Source organism: Dendrobium catenatum, unplaced genomic scaffold, assembly GCF_001605985.2.
Source record: "Dendrobium catenatum unplaced genomic scaffold, ASM160598v2 fragScaff_scaffold_980, whole genome shotgun sequence".
NCBI lineage: Eukaryota > Viridiplantae > Streptophyta > Magnoliopsida > Asparagales > Orchidaceae > Dendrobium > Dendrobium catenatum.
The window spans coordinates 148,811-166,646 of record NW_021319442.1 but is presented as its reverse complement, the minus strand read 5'-3'; the positions used below and the strand labels follow the sequence as shown (position 1 = coordinate 166,646).

General features: G+C 34.0%; 2 protein-coding genes across 3 annotated transcripts; both read left to right on the top strand.

Moving 5' to 3' along the window:
• Positions 1-3,171: 3,171 nt before the first annotated feature.
• LOC110093888 (DEAD-box ATP-dependent RNA helicase 35) lies at positions 3,172-7,219 on the top strand. Its single transcript, XM_020818923.2, has 3 exons — positions 3,172-3,329; positions 3,651-4,754; positions 6,136-7,219. The coding sequence occupies exons 2-3, from the start codon at positions 3,778-3,780 to the stop codon at positions 6,998-7,000; spliced, it is 1,842 nt and encodes a 613-aa protein (XP_020674582.1). The 5' UTR covers positions 3,172-3,329; positions 3,651-3,777; the 3' UTR covers positions 7,001-7,219.
• Positions 6,920-17,536, top strand: LOC114578332 (protein PIN-LIKES 7-like). 2 transcript variants are annotated; one of them, XM_020818925.2, is made up of 10 exons: positions 7,399-8,590; positions 8,702-8,781; positions 8,882-9,006; positions 10,517-10,638; positions 10,710-10,943; positions 16,425-16,541; positions 16,622-16,722; positions 16,829-16,881; positions 16,980-17,165; positions 17,283-17,536. In XM_020818925.2, the coding sequence occupies exons 1-10, from the start codon at positions 8,456-8,458 to the stop codon at positions 17,405-17,407; spliced, it is 1,278 nt and encodes a 425-aa protein (XP_020674584.1). In that variant the 5' UTR covers positions 7,399-8,455; the 3' UTR covers positions 17,408-17,536. The 2 variants fall into 2 exon arrangements, with proteins under 2 accessions (XP_028553447.1, XP_020674584.1); XM_028697614.1 differs by lacking the exons at positions 7,399-8,590; positions 8,702-8,781 and adding an exon at positions 6,920-7,055.
• The last annotated feature ends 300 nt before the right edge of the window (positions 17,537-17,836 follow it).

Genomic DNA, 17,836 nt, shown 5'->3' with positions numbered 1-17,836 from the left:
AGAAAACTTTAGGGAATAACAGAAAAATCTTCCAAGCTACAAATCATCAGGAGCCACACTAAATACAATAGACTCAAGATAGGAAAAAGGATATAAACTGACTCAGACCTAGTCTACCCAATCTTGAGCTGATTTCAAATTGCAGTCCGATCTTATGAACCTGAAATGTTAGTAGAAAGCAGTCGTAGAGAAACAATAATTGTTTGCTATCATCAAAATCATAAACCATAAATCCGCAACAAGTACTTGAAAGAAATAATAAATCCTAATAAGATATTGTTATAAAAAAGATATATGATAATTATATTTCTATAGTTACATGAGATGTGCATTAATGATTTTTTTATATAAGATGTGCCCATATGTAGCCACTCATTATGTTGTTACTTTTGATTAACCTATGAGATCAACCTCTTCGAGCCAATTAGGTTGACTCAAGTTAAGTACAAGAAATTTGGGGCATACACAGATAAAAGTCAAATACCAAACAAGTTGGAAAAATAAACTTCCTCTTCCATGAGAAACACGTGTATATAAGGAATTTAAAAGGTGGTTATTATTATAGATGTCCTCCTTCCCATAGCATCACGAATCACCCTAGACCACTCCATCATTAATGTGCACTTATTCATCTGTAGTTTATTTCAAAAGCCATATATTTCTTCTAATTCTTGCACTTTTTGCAGCTAACTATTTTACAAGATAACCTTTTCTAAATATTTTTTTTTTGTCGATGAGTGCAACAACTCATACAAAATTTACATAATGTTGTTTGTATCAATTTGTATCAATTGGATCTAAACGAAGACATGATGAGCCTTTTAGAAATGCTCCCATGAATTCTTCTGTGAAACTTTGATCTATCAGTATTAATGAACCACATATGAATAAATTTTAGAGGGAACTTCAAATATTGATGATTTAAGTGAAACTAGATATTAACATAAATATTACATAAGAGAGGGAAGATTATAGAGAGGAGATGATCACTTCTTTGTAATCACTCTTTCCATTAAATGAATGATTGATAATGATGTTGATATTCAAGGAATACTCCTCTTTAAATATTTTGAGGAACTAAAAAGTTTTTTTTTTTTCATCTCATTAATTAAACTAGTTATAAGTCTCATTTAAGCTCATCTTCTTTAAAAAGGAAGCAATACATAAAATTCCCCGTGAATTTAGAGACTTGTTAGATATGTAAGATTTATTCAAACTATAGTGATATGTTTTATATTATAGTTCAAGAGCTTATAACCATTTCAATCATATGTGATTCATAGGAGAATATATTTTCTTCGAAAGAGTATCATGATCATAGGAGATTGAATTACATCAAAAAAACATTAACAAGGAAGGGATAGGTCATTGGATTTGTTTCCATATGCATAGAAAATAGTTAGAATATAGATAAGTTACACATGCATTTATCTTTTAAATGCTTTGTAGGAGTTGCACTATATCGCAAGATAGAAGATAACTCACTATAAGAACTCAAATATATGGATATGTGGTTCTTTATAATATAATCATTTCAAAACAAGAAAATGAAGAGTGCTTCCACAAGGCTTACTTGGAGGATTGGTCAATAGGAGGATAAGCTTGTGTAGAGGGAAGAAGACTCAAGTAAGGAAAATCAAAGCTCCAAACTCAATGAGTCAGCTATCTTTAGATTTCAATATAAATTAATTGAGTATATTTACCAATAGTTTCAAGAATGGTATACAAATAATTAAAATTGAATAACTTTTCATTTATTCGAAACATATTTTAGATATTGAAAATTTTATTTATATATTTGGTGGATTTAATTGGTTTAATTTTTTATTTATTTGATTGATTCCTTATTAATTATTTTGAAATAACTAAGTATTTAACTAATAATTTTATTAATAATTTTAAATATTATTGAATTAGTTTCACTTAATTATTAATTTTTTAAATTATATTAATTAAGTTATCAAATAATAACTTAGAGGAGTATAGTTTTTGCCTTTCCCTTATGTATTTCTTTCGGCTTCGTTACTTCGCAGGAGTGTAGAGTTTTACACGAGTTCTTCTTTCTTCATCGTTGTTAGACTTCGCTCCTTCGACGACGTTCCCTTCCTGTTGGAGCGGAAGTTATGACATTTTATGATTGGAAGCAACAACGGGAGCTCACTTACTGTGAAGGTAACTTTCTCCCTTTTCGTGCACTTCTTCAGCCAAATCACGTAAATCCGCTGAACCTAAGGGTTGTTTGGCAACAAGTGAGATTTAATTTTAGTGGGATTTAGTAAATCCTGTAAATCCGAATTTAGTAAATCCAGAGGGTGTTAAATCGTGAAAATTGTTTGGTATGACAAATGTTAAATCCTTTTAAATTCTGCGAAACTACTTGGTAACATATTTCAGGATTGAAAATCGGACCGGACCGGCCAGTTCGACCAGTTCAACCGTGAACCGGTCTTACAGCCGGTTCGGTCCTATCTAAGAATCGGGTTAACAATGAACCGGCCAAAACCGGCTTGAATCGTCGGTTGTTGAACCGGCCCGTTTTTTAAGAACCGGCCAGTTCAACTAATAATATATTTAAATATTTTATTTTTATATAAAATGTTTAATTAATATTAAATTAATTTAAATATCATATATCTTATTTAATAATATGATTTAAAAATTTTATTATATTATATAGTAAATTAAATATAATTAAATAACCAAGCTCACATGATGCCATAATACCATGAAAGCTCTTAAAGCATGAGTACAAGGAAAGTTATATAAACAACACAAATTAGAATTCCTAAGTGATGTGGGACTAAAGAACTAGTTGTTTTTTGTTTCAACATTCAACAATGTGCATTAGACCTTGGTTATATATTTAAATATGAAGATGATAATTATAAATAAATAATAATTAATTATAATTAAAAATAAAATGTGTTATGAATTTAATAACATGTTAAGTAGGAATTTCTCATTAATTATTATTTACTATTGTTTATATATTTAATAAAATATATTTTAAGTTATATTAATTAAGCGTATTATATAATTTTTAATTACTAATTATATTATTAATTAATTAATTAATTTACTTAATTATTAATATTTAAATTATATTAATTAAGTTAATCAATAATAACTTAGAGCGTCTAGGTTTTGCCCTCATCTTCTCTTTTCGTTGGTGCTGTTCTGCTTCGTTTGCTTCGCTGGAGGTGTAGAGATTGCACGCGTCGCTTCGTCGGCTGTTGGACTTTGCTCCTTCGACGACTTTTCCGTCTTGTCGGATCGGAAGTTACGACATTTTGATAGGAAGCAAAAACCGGAGCTCGCTGGCTGCGAAGGTAACTTTCTATCTTTCGCGCGCTTCTTCGGCCAAATCCCATAAATCCGATGAACCGAGGGATTTAGTAAATTCGGGATTTAAGCCGTAAATCCTTAAATCCGGGATTTACCCATCGCCGGGATTTAATGCGCGCACCAAAACCGTTTGGCTGGTTTTAGCGTAAATCCGTCTTAAATCCCGCTGTAAATCCGATACCAAACAGCCCCTATGATTTCGTAAATCTGGGGTTTACCACGAAAAGAGGGAATTTTCCGTCAACCGCGGCTTTGATTTACCGTGAGATTTGATTTTACTTTTTTGACTGTTTGGCTTAATGTAGCTCAAATTCGCTCGGCCTAAATCCTGCATCCACACAGCCGCTAAGCGTCTCGTGAGTTCGTGGGAGAAATAGGGACGGATAACGATACTCTTTCAAGGGTCTACCTCCTCTGGTCTTTGCCCTAACCATGGCTACTGCCTTCGCACCGACCGCCCAAGTTGTCGCCTCAGGCGATGCCGTCGAGGATGATGGCTTCGTGGAATACATACCAGTGAAGAAGCGCCGCGCTATGGAGGCACAGAAGATCCTACAGCGCAAGGGTCGTCTCTCCTTCTCTTCATCCGCGGGTGGTGCTCCCTCTTCCTCTGATGATCCCACCACCTCGCTCCCCCTGCCGGAATCTAAGCCTAGTCTTCTTGTCAAGGCTTCTCAACTCAAGCGAGACCTCCCTGAGATCAGCCCCGCAGAGCAGCTCGTTCAGCAAGAGAAGGAAATGATTGAGCACCTCTCTGATCGAAAAACCCTTATGTCAGTTCGTGAACTTGCCAAGGGCATCACCTATACTGATCCTCTTCCCACTGGCTGGAAACCTCCCACTGCAATTCGCCGCATGTCTGCCCGCCAGGCTGATGCCATCCGCCGCCAGTGGCACATCCTCGTGGAGGGTGATGATGTCCCACCACCTATCAAGAACTTCAAGGATATGAGGCTTCCTGAGCCTATTTTGAAGAAGCTAAAGGACAAAGGTATTGTTCAGCCAACCCCAATCCAAGTGCAGGGCTTGCCGTTGATCCTCTCAGGCCGGGATATGATAGGGATTGCATTTACTGGATCAGGGAAGACTCTTGTATTTGTGCTTCCGTTGATCATGGTGGCACTGCAGGAGGAGCTGATGATGCCGATTGTGCCTGGGGAAGGGCCTTTTGGGCTTATTGTGTGCCCGTCCAGGGAGCTTGCAAGACAAACGTTTGAGGTGGTGGAGCAGTTTCTTGTGCCACTCCGGGAGGCTGGATACCCAGATCTCAGGCCACTGCTATGCATTGGAGGAGTCGACATGAGGTCGCAGCTCGAGGTCGTGAAGAAAGGGGTTCATATTGTTGTTGCAACACCTGGGAGGCTTAAGGATTTGTTGGCAAAGAAGAAGATGAATCTGGACAACTGCAGGTTTTAGAATCTTTCTTTCTCAAATTTTGAGTATTTGGATATTCTTGATGCATTTTACTAATTTATTTACTGGCTTGTTTGAGGAGACGTTAGGGTATTTCTGATTTCAAGTTTAATCTTGCTAACTCTTAAGAATGAGGTTAGAAACTTTAGTTGCACTTATAATTACTCAGCTTCTACCACTGGATATCTAATTATCCTAATAAGAAAGACTTTCTTTTGTTAAAAAAATTGGATCTTTTTGCAAAAATGAAATTGTCACAATGATTAATCTGGTTATTGAATATGAAGGCAAAAATTAAGCATCATACATTACATTCCTAAAAGAAAGAAAGAAAAAAACTTATTTCAAAGGTGTAGTACTTAAACTAATGATTGCCTAGTTGAGGTTAGATTATATGCTCATAATTTCAATCGATAGGAATGGATAAAGAGTTATTGATCTAGCCAGATGAAATCAAAGATTAAAAGGCCTATTGGCAAAGGTTTTAGTGTTAACAATGAAGCATTTGACAAACCAATTGCATGATAATGCTTTGTTGCCACTCTATGACATTGCAGATAACTCAAAAACATGCTCATAACTTATATGCTTATACATATATATAGTATTGACAGAATGAAGGCTTGGGTTTATTGGGACAATCATTTTTTTTCATGTCTTATTGATATGGGATGGGTTGAAGTGGAGGATATCTTGAGTCTATTGTTCAAAGTGATGGTTAAATAGATGATGACATTATTAGTAGAATTCAAATTGGATGGTTGAAGTGGAGGATTGCATCGGGTCTATTACGTGATAGAAAAGTACCCTCAAACATAAGGAAAATTTTTATAAGATGGTGGTGAGACATGCAATTCTTTATAGTTCAAAATGTTGGCCATTAAAAGAGAAGTATAAAACTAAGTGTTTCAGAGATGAGGATATGCTTGGGTGAATGAGTGGTTTTACACTTAGAGATAAAATGCAAAATGAAAATATGCTTGAAAAACTTGGAGTAGCTCTACTGACAGATAAGAATAGAGAGAGTTGCCTTAGATGGTTTGACAACATAAAACACTGGCTTTCCAATTACTTTGTTAGGATAGTTGATGTATCATCCTGCTTGAAAAGCAAATTTTTGCCGGTGGTTGAAACATAAATAAGGAGAAATGATTCTATTACTCTGAAAGATTGTATTCAATTCTTTTGTTCTTTGGTTATGGATTAGGCAACCATCCTTTTACATTCTCTTCGCTTGATATATGGCTATTCATTGAGTTGATTTTCTGAAGCTTAGCTACACTGTATTGATTTATATCATTTAGTCTTGCATGTGTCATGAAAAAAAGTGGCCATTATTATTATATCCATCTCTTATTAAACCAGCTTATACTATAGGTATTTGACATTGGATGAGGCTGATAGGCTGGTTGATTTGGGCTTTGAGGATGACATAAGGGAGGTATTTGATCATTTCAAAGACCAGAGGCAGACCCTACTCTTTTCCGCCACTATGCCTAAGAAGATTCAGAACTTCGCAAGGAGTGCCTTGGTAAAACCCGTCACTGTCAACGTTGGAAGAGCTGGAGCTGCTAATCTTGATGTGATACAGGAAGTCGAATATGTGAAGCAGGAGGCTAAAATTGTCTACCTCCTTGAATGTCTCCAAAAGACTCCCCCTCCCGTCCTTATCTTCTGCGAAAACAAGGCAGATGTGGATGACATCCATGAATATCTTCTTCTAAAGGGAGTTGAAGCAGTTGCTATTCACGGCGGAAAAGATCAGGAAGAAAGAGAGTATGCGATTGCATCATTCAAATCAGGAAAGAAGGATGTGTTAGTAGCCACTGATGTTGCGTCGAAGGGCCTTGATTTTCCTGACATCCAGCATGTGATAAACTACGACATGCCCGCCGAGATTGAGAACTACGTTCACCGGATTGGAAGAACCGGCAGGTGCGGAAAAACCGGCATTGCGACGACATTCATAAACAAGAACCAGAGTGAAACCACCCTTCTTGATTTAAAGCACTTGTTGCAAGAAGCAAAGCAAAGAATTCCACCTGTTTTAGCAGAACTGAATGATCCAATGGAACATAGTGAAGCTCTTGCTGATGCTAGTGGGGTTAAAGGATGTGCTTATTGTGGTGGGCTGGGACATAGGATACGTGATTGTCCTAAACTGGAGCATCAGAAGACTATGGCCATTGCTGGTTCAAGAAGGGATTATTTTGGTTCTGGTGGCTATCGTAGCGAAATATGATCCTTATTAAGGATATCTCAACCAGTTTCATTTAAAATTTCCACTGTAATTTAAGGTGAGGATTTGTTCTCGATTCTCCTCCTTTTATGTTCTGATTGCAAGAGAGTGTGTTATTTATGCCGAACCATTATATTTACTTAAAGTTCTTCTAGCATATGGGGAAAAGCTTGTGTCAGGAAACATGTAAAATGCTTTCAAAGCTTAGTTCTTTCCATGACTTATTGGATTCTTATATTTGATGTGCAGTAAGCTAACCTATTTTGAATTTCCTTTTATGAACTTGGCAATAAATATCAGAGGATTTTTTTTTTTTTTTGAAAGAAACGTAGTCTATATAATATTTGGAGCAGAACTTCCCTTTGATCCCATATTTATAGTTTGAAGCTAAGGGTCTTTGTTCCTACAAGAAAAACAATAAATTTGTAGCTTGTAATACATGCATGTTGATAATTGACTGAGCAAATCATACTGATACCATAAAGCTATAAATATCTTTCCTTTTAGTTCGCATAAAAAGCTTAAGTTTATTAATCTCTTGCTAATTAGAAGCTAAGGCATAAGTATAAATGTTCAGAGTTATACTAATTATCGACCTTCGTTTGGCAGCCACCACTAATCTACACCTTTGGCCACCACCTTTAGCCGCCATCTCCGGCCGTCATTGTTTTGCCGGTGGCCCCATCATCATCAAATAAATTAATTTGTCCAATATTCAATAAAAATCAAAATATATTTTTATTTCAAATTAAAATAAATAAATAAAATAAGTAAAAAAATAAAAAATAAAAAATAAAAATGATCCCAAATAGCTCCTAAAATTTTCAAATTGAAGAACAGAAGGAACACAATCATCAATAGCATAACACAATGATTGTTATGAACCAAAAAAAATCTCAATTTGCTGAAACTAAATTATTAAAAAATTTATCAGCACTCAATTCAGTACTAAAGGGTTCTTTTCAGTCCTAAATAAACATATTTTTATTCTTATTACATCATGTCATTGCATACATCATAACACAATGATTGCTATTAAACAATAGAAAGTCATCAATTTGCAGAATCTAAGGGACAAAATCAGCTCTAAATTCAGTAAAAATCAATAGCACAATAATGTCTTTTTATAGTTGGGAACCTCTCAACTCATATTTAATTCCTCTCTCATGTAGCACGACCTCTTACGTGGGGAGAAAATAACTGCAGGTCCTACACCTGTGACGCTAGTTGCTGGTAGGCTCGCCGAGGGATTAGTTACGCCGCCAAGCACCTCCTAAGAGGGTGACAACAGTTAGATACCCCGTTCCAAAAAAAAAAAAAAAACTTTTTCTGGCATGTTATTTTTAAATGTTGTGAATGATTTATGTATAAGGCTTTGCTTATTCCTGAAGGAACTTCATTAAAAGCTATAAGATTCATAGAAAACCACATAGAAAGAGTAAGAAGTTGTAAAAGAAGATGGACTTCTTGAATTTACTAGTGGTGGCAAGCATGCCAGTTCTGCAACTTCTGCTGATAGGTCTCCTTGGAGCCTTTCTTGCATATCGATGTAGTTCAATATTTTCAGATAATGTTAGACGAAACTTGAATAAGGTAAACATCAACAGAAGAGTACTAGTCTTCAACTCTTATAATTCAATTTACAGTAGAAACTATTCTTGCTAAGTTTTCTCTGTAATTTTTCTTCTTTCTATCTTCCAATAGATTGTATTTGCAGTATTTTTTCCCTCGCTCGTATTCTCCTCCCTGGCTAAAACTGTTACTCTTGAAGAACTCCTTTCTTGGTAACTAGCTTGATGTTCTGTTGTTTTATGTTTTGTATTCAATTTTCACTTTCAAAGTTTAATTTATTAAATGTGATATTCTTTTATTGATAATCTCAAGGTGGTACATGCCTGTTAATATTGGAATCACGTTCTTGATTGGAGGAATTCTTGGCTGGATAGTCGTCAAGATCTTAAAACCGGCACGCCACCTCGAAGGCCTCATCATAGCTAATTGTTCAGCTGGTATGTTATGTGCGAGAAATTATTTTGTGCAGTCACCGGATGGTTTAGAGGCGAATCAGGAGGCGCCACGTTACCCGGTACACAGCGGTACACAATACCCGTACACAACAAAAAAAAAAAGTGTGGCGCTTCCTGATTTGCCCCTGGAGAACGTCTGGTGACCGTACAAAAGAATTTCTCGTTCTTTGCAAACTTGAAATAGGAGAAAAATACATAAGAACATTCTACCGTAACATGCATCATGATAGGCTTAAGAGTCCTCAGATTTGTACTTAGATTAGTATAATTCATTATATCATATATAAACACTAATCTCAACGTAAATCCAAAAGCTTTTAAACTCATTTTGATGCAGCAGTTTCAAATTTTATTTTGTCTACAATATTGTTTGAAACTTATTGAATTCATTTTTTGAGAATTTAATGATGTCATGTGGAAAGAATATAAAGAAGATTCAGGCTTCGGATTTATTTGTTGCTTTGTAAAGTTACTTTTTAGTAAAAAAAATTCTTGAAAATAGAGAAAAAATAGTTGTCTAAATCTGTCCCAAACGAAGCCTCATTTCATCATTCAACTTCTCAAATTCATACAAACCACAGTTAATCAATTTATAGAATAAGATTTACAAGATAATATAAAAATTGAACTTAAATCTAATTCTATCTAATTCTGGATAACCCAACAAGACTAACGATTATCCAAAGGATAATTTATTCTAATATATAAACAAACAAGTGCAAAATTTAAAAAATGTTGGGGTCATTTGATGTGGATAAAATAAGCATGGAAAGCTTGATAATGTTTTAGGAAGGTGATAAGGATTAATTTTCTTGACTGAGTGGATTATTTATTGCATTCTGCTCATCAAAAACCAACTCAGTTCACTGATATTGTGCTACTTATGCTGCTGATGCTAATCCTAGCAGTTTGTTTTGAAGATTCCTTGCCATATTAGCAAATCAATCAAGTGATAATTTATTTAAAATCTGAATTTACTGAAATTTACTACAGGAAAATCATGTATTACCGGCGGAATTTCCAGCGAAAAATTACTTAGTTTCCGGCGGATTTCCGGTGAAAATTTTTTCAACGGTAAAACACATGTCATTAAATCTTTAAATTCGCCGGAAAAATTAATAATTAATAAAAATAAGCTTTAAAATTTTTAATTAAATTAAATTACGAATATAAGATTTTTCATAAATTATTAAAATTCGTCGGAAACTCCGCCTAAACTCCGTCGGAAAATCTATCTAAAAAAATCTGTCGAAAATTTTACATTATTTTCCGTCAGAAAATCCGCCGGAAATTATTTCATCGGAAATTCTGTCGGTAATGGACAATTTTCCTGTAGTGATTCCAGTCATTTCAAGTCCAAATTTGAGGAAGATTGGGACCATTTGATGCTGGAACAATGCTTGATACTATTCTATGAAAGTATCAAAGAAAAATTTGCATAGAAATGTTATTATTTCTCTAAACTATATACTCACTAAATATATTAGTACAGGAAATTTGGGCAACCTGATGTTGATGATAGTCCCCGCAGTTTGCCTTCAGGATGGAAATCCATTTGGAGATAAGAGCACTTGCAGTCTTCGTGGGCTCTCTTATGCTTCAACTTCAATGGCGGTAATAACCATTTTTTCTAAATAAAAAAATTTCAGTTTATTTAAGAAGAACATGATGTATTGATATTCCAGATTGGGAGTATCTACATATGGACACACACATACAGTCTAATTAAAAGAGATGGAACTACATATGAGGAGCTAATTAGAGCAGAATCAGTGAAGAAGATGGCTAAACAGTATTCAAGTGGAAGTTTGGAAGATCAACCAGCATTTACTACTGAGATTGGAGAAGCCATTAATGATCCAGAGTCTCAGCTGACTTCATCATTTAAACAAATTGATGTGAATCCGGATGGAACAATTGTGAGTGGATAGTCTTTGTGTTTAATCAAATATGTTAATTTCGATTTTCAATTTTGAACATATAGCAAACATGCATGTTTAGACAAATAGAATTAAGATAAAGAAATTTATGAGAATCATTAGGAGAGATTTTTTCATGAAAACTATAGAGTCCATGAGTTGGATCCTAAACTTTTTTGGTGGTTGACATTAGAACCTTAATAATAAGAATGACAAAGAAAAAGTGAAGAGAGAAAGATATCATATAGAGAGAAGCAATGTGATTTACAGTAGATTGCTATTAGAAAGTACAAATTGATGTGACTTTGAGTCAATTAGGGTGTGTCCAAGAGATATTACATTTAAGTAACACAAATAAAATTACATAAAAAGGCTTACAAGTGCTTCTTGTAAAAATTAATAAATGTAGCTATCTTGTAATGGTCTAATTACATGAATAATTCTTGATGAAATCTAAGTTAAACTTTGATCAAGAGACTTCCTTAGCTGTCTTTGGTGAATTCATTATAGGCTTGGCACGTACCTTTCGATATTTTGACGACTTAGCTAGCCAAATCCATAAGAGTGTTGAAGTAAATGTCAAGGCTAAGTAGAACTCCCTGTTTTGAAACTCAATTATTGCTTCAAGACGAGTAAATATTTAATCAACTTCTAGTGCTAAATATGGAGGTTGAGCACTGAATAAATGTGCCAAGTAGCCTTCTTAATGAATCCCGGCTTGGTTCGATGCTGAAAGTTACATTTGCATTAATCAATATGAAAGAAAGAGTACCAAATAATAATAATAATAATAATAATCAGCTGTGTATGAACTATGAACTATGTCATATCACTATCATCCCTCAAAACATTTGAAAAAGATGAGGGGATGTTGGCTTGGTTCAAAGATAGTGACATGTTATACGAGGTTTATCAGTAGACTTAGGGTGTATTTTAGTTCCATGATTTCATAATTTCTGTGAAGTAGTCATAAAAGAATAAGAGAAGTTAAATTTTAAGTTCTATCTTAATGAGCTGATGAACACACATGTCAGCAATGTAAGAAAGGCTATAAATACTGACCCAAATGAACGCTCTTTAAGATTTATTTTGTTATTCATCTTATTCCTTTCCCTTAGTAAGCAACTTTTGGCTCCACTTGGCTAAGATTAAGTGCTTTGATGATTTTAATCTTGACACTAACTCAACTTATGATTTTTTTTTTCATGTCTTCTAAAAAAGAATATGAAGGATATATTTCTTGAGAAAATGGGGTACATAGAAGCTAAATTACAACAACGGGCGCCTCCAAAGAAAATAATGATTGAATCAAATGTGAAGAGTAAGAAGGCTAGCTACTAATCATAGCACATTGCCTAATTCTATGACTTCTTCGAGGCATTCTTTTCTTGAGAAAGCAAATCTAGAGATTGTTGATGCAAATGCTATTGCTAAGAAAATCGGGACTCGGCCTTTGACTTTGACTTTTGATATGTATCCTCTTAATATTCATTTTTCAATTTCAAAATTAAAAATAAACCTTTAATGCTAATTAAAGAAAATTTAATATTAAGGAATTATTAGTATTTTGGACAAATGAATTCGTTAATTATGATTTTTTTAAAATTATATTAAAGTAATTTTAAATATGCAAATTCAAATTTTATATGATTAGGATTAGTTTGTTTTGAGCAAAAATTTAGAATAGAATATTTACATATATGCTTGTGTGAAGCACTAGTCAATTCATATCAACCCTAGATTAATCTATATTGACTAGACCCAAATCATCATATGCCCATGGTCTTATTCCTTTGCATTATGCACGTGCATCTTTTACGTCATTTTAGAATCATGTGTAACACACCCTACATATAAATCTCTCTTGTTTAATTTTCTAGACCAAATGGCGTAGGCATGGACTTCACTTATATAGGCTATGTTCAATATTACACAAATTCACAAAGTGTTGACCACTATATTCCTCTCAATAGATTGATTAATACTTCAATACACTCCTTCTAGGTTGCTCATACAACATTGCAAAACAGCCTACCCTTAGCTCTGTGTAGCTCTCTCTACGTCCATCTAACATAAACGTCACAATCCCTTGAGACACATCTAGTGATCATTTTTTATATATCCTGATACATTATCTTGCATTGATACCTTACTTGATGACATCCTGAATTTATTCCTAATTAACTATATAGTTATACTCTTTTGACTATGCTATCATTTCCTAGTCATACTCTTTTGACTAAATTCTTTTAAGGAATAGTCATTTTCTTCTGATCACACTACAACATTTCTGGTCTAACTCATTAGGCTATGTCTTATCTAGAATAGCCAATTTATTTTGGCTTTCCTGGTTATACTCTTCTGTCTATACTACATTCCTAGTCTAGCTCTTTAGGCTATCTTTTTCATAGTCATACTTTTTTGGTTGATTCTCATCTAGTATAGTCATGCTTTGTTGACCAAGCTTATCTTCCTCCTCCCTAGTCAAGCCCTTTTGATTAGATTGCATCTCTTGACACTTGGACATATTACAAGTGTCTAAGCGTCTTTAAATAAATCATCAAAAAAATTTCCTTCATAGATTACTCCTACTAAGGATTTCTATTATTTTTTATAAGTCACTCCCATAAAAACATCTTTGACCTAGCACTTTGATTATTAGAACCTCCCTTGGATTATTGAAACCACTCGAGCTATTGTATTGCACAATCCTAAATACTCAAAGATGCAAAAATCATTATCTCTTAAATGAGCTTACACTCATTGACCTATAAATTAAAACATGTAGAGTGGATGTTACTTCTAATCATTTAGGTATAGATCTAAGAAATTTCATTAAGAGTCATTCTGTGAGGATGGGATTTGATAAAATAAGGAGCTACAATAATGTGAGTAATATCTTTTTAACCTTCGCTTTTGGTGTACAGAGACAATCAACTTGCTAGAAAAACATAGTGCCCTCTATAAGATAGTCGGGCTGAGAAGGCTATCTTGAAACCAGAGCAACTTAAATTAGAGCTAAAATAGCTAAAACTAGTTCTAACTTATTTATGGCCTATCAAAGGTTCTTATTCATATTTCATTAGGTGAGGAACATATTTAAAGGAGCAAAAATGTCTTAATGAAAACTCAAAAGGTTGATTATTTAACGCCTCCCTCATGGATGCCTCTATGACTCCTCAAGAATTAGAATAATGGATGTACTAGTGCACAAGCAGGGAAAGCTCGGTCTATGTCATCCTTCTTTTCATAGAGTGAGGAGAAGATTCAAAAGCATGAGTTTAGGTTGATAAGATAGTCAAGGCTATCTTAAGTATTTATGGCGCATTGAATTCACTTATATTTATAGTCATTAATCATATTTCATGGAAAGTTCAGGTTTTCTATTGTGTAAATCTTATAAAATGCAAGTGCATCAAGTACAATGATGAATAGGGTGTTGATCCATGAGGAAACACTGTGAATATCCTATGCTCACTTTACTACTACTTATTGGACTATTATGTTTATCTATTGTGTTAATAGACAATGTGTTGCAGTTGTAAAACAAAATCTTCAAAATGTAAAACAAAAGTTTTAAAATTTTTATAAAGTTCTGAACCTCTAAATCCTTAAAAGGAACTTGATTGCATTAGAGGAGGTTAATTCTTATGGTTGTTGTGAATTAGAGTAATTGTATTCCTCGTCTCTGTTGAGCTCGTCGGAACATAAGCTAAATCTCAAATCTTTACTAACTCTAGTTAAACTATATCCTTAACTAAACCTTAAGACCCCATAATCTTAATCATCATATATCTATGCATGGACAAATTATATTCTAAGTTCTCTAATTATTCTTCTAGTCCATCTATCGACACTCAAGATCACACTATATTTGAATTTATGCAAGGCCTATACATAAATTAACTTAAGTTCAGAAGAAATAAAAATAGTGTGGAAATATTAAATACCAAACCGTACTCTAAAGAATGCATGCCTTTTAATTCATCATAGATTCATAATAGTTGAATAGCTACACATGGAGGTGTTGAAACTCATAATAAACACAATAACCATCACAAGCATTTTATTATACTAACTTGTTAATAAATACAAACTTCAAGTACAAATTAGAACACAAGAAGTAAAGTTCAAAAATGACCCTGAATAAATGCTACAAGCCTTTGCTCCCTTCTTGCTTTACTCCACTTTAATACAGGACTCAGATACAATAAACACAAGTTACACACTCCACTATACCACTCACAAACTCTTTCAAAATGACACTACACAAGACTCTTCTAAATGACTAACCTTTTTTCATAAGGAATTGGGGAACTATTTTTAGTTTTTTTTTTTTCATTTTTCTTTGAACTAGCATTGTGGCGCTACAGAACTGGTGCGTTGGTTCACCAACATTCTCTTTGGTTCACCAGTCCAACCGTTCTTTGCTGTGGTGCTGGATAATTTGGTGTTGTGGTGCTTGGTGGGTAGGGCCTCAGCAATAAGTTCTCTAACCAATTTTTGGCAAGTTTCCATTGCGGACATGAAGGTCTGGCACTGCGGCACTGGATCACTTTTCTTGCTTTTTTATAAATTTTTTTGCACAAAACACAGATTATTTACAACCACAAAATAACATGATCATAGACAAATAATATAACAATTTTTATCTTATCAATTACTTCTTGAGCTAGATTTATCATCAACCTTATTCTAGTAGAATGTGTTAAACAACAATTGAATGCACTGCTAGTGCAAGCCAAACTGCTATAGGCCTGAATGAACGAACAATTGTATAAGCTTCTTGGGAAAAGGATTAAGGTTCTAAGCCCTACAAGGGTTAGATCTCCCATAGTATTTTATTTCCTGGAAGTCAAATTTTTTTAGCATGTCACCTCTCCAATAAACTCGATAACAAGGGTCAAGGATTAGTAAATTTAGGCTTTGTTTGAGACAACTTTTTTGTTGTTTCTTAAAGCATCTTTTTAGTTAAAAATTAAAAAATTTTATACTAAAAAGTTGTTTAAGAAACAGTAAGAAAGGCGTCATAAACAAAACCTTAATGTCAACTCAAAACTAAAAATTAATCTTTCTATCAAGGGCCTTGGGACTCAAGTAAACCTTGAAAATATTTGAGTTAGTAAAATCTATATCAGGCCAGACACTGTAAGGGATTAAGTTAAATTGGAAAGGATAAAATTGAATGTTCTGACACAATGAAGAGGGGATGCATTAAGTTTCTTTAAATTATTTGACTAATATAAAACATTCTTTATAAAATTACTTTGGATGTGCACCATCCATTCCCGTAATTGATGATGACATCTATTCATGAACAGTCACATCCATGTGTAGCCAAAGCTCATTCATTCATGTTTTGAACCGTGTACTCATTATTTTTTTTCCCCTCTTTTACTCTCAGCCAAAATAAAACATAAGTAACCCATACAAATTTATACAACATATCAAGTTTTATAAGTCGTCAAAATCTAATTACAGAGGCAATCACTATTAGCCAACAGAAAGATGAAGCCTGGAGAGCATATCTGGAAGATGGTCATAGGAACTTTTCATGAACTCGCAGAAGAATTAGTTGAACCACCAACAGTTGCTGCGGTAATCTTTTTCGTATACCACAATAGAAGCTTTCAATCAGAATAAGCTAGTTATAAATTAGAAATCCTGTTGTGTTACAGATTACTGGCTTTGCAGTGGGTGCAATACCATGGCTTAAATCAGTCATAATTGGAAGCAATGCTCCTCTTAAAGTGATTCAGAACACACTAGAACTGCTGGGGTAAGAGTTTGCTCTAATTTTTTGCAGAACATTTTGGTCATAAAGTATGGGATTTGGTTTAATTCTCAATATGTAAAAGTTACAGTTTTTAATCATTTTCTTACAGAAATGGCACAGTTCCTTGTACTACTCTTATTCTTGGAGGAAATCTTACTAGAGGTAAGCTTCTCACTTCCTACTTTCAGGCAAAATTCTCAAGATCTGCATTGAATGAATTTTGACAAGAACTATCAACCATACTATCTGAGCACAAACAGGTATTGGAAAAACAGCAGTGAAGCCTTCAGCAATAGTGGCAATTGCTTTAGTGAGATATATAGCACTTCCAATTTCAGGGATTTTTGTTGTTAAGGCTGCCAGCTCCTTTGGTTTCCTTCCTAAAGACCCTTTGTTTAGCTATGTTCTGCTCACACAGTTCACTCTTCCTCCTGCTGTGGCTATTGGTATGTAATCCATAAATTTTACGTTATGCTTTTTACCAATTTATGAGAAATGAACATTATAGAATATAGTAAAAATCATTGCCTTAAAAAGAAAAAAATAATGGTTGATTCATACAGGTGTGATGGCTCAGCTATTTGGTGTAGGACTGGAGGAGAGCTCTGTGATTTTCTTATGGATGTATTTGCTTTCTGCATTAGCTCTCACTGCTTGGTCCACAGTTTTTCTTAATCTCCTATCTTAATGGTTAAAGGAAATTTTCATTTGGTTTCAGTTCAATAAGAATCTATTGCAGTTTTGATGTACATAAGATTGCAAAAACTCATGGATTCAATTCTTATTATTTAATTGTTGATTTTTTTTTTCTTTTATATGATGAAGCTGGAACTACTCTATAAATTAAATGGAGGGGAAAAAGATATTACAGGAGCTTCTTAAATAATAAATAACTAACATGATACACCTCAGAGCAAATTTCCACCATTATAATATATTTATCAATTGGATGCTTAGATTGAGTACTTCAGAAAAAAATCTTCGATGGGAACAAATGCACCATAAGCTAGATGCGGATAAGAGCTGAACCAGATTCTTTATTGATTGACCATGCATACTATTACAGTCTATAGTGTCTATATATATAGAGACAAATGGCTACATCAATAGCAATATA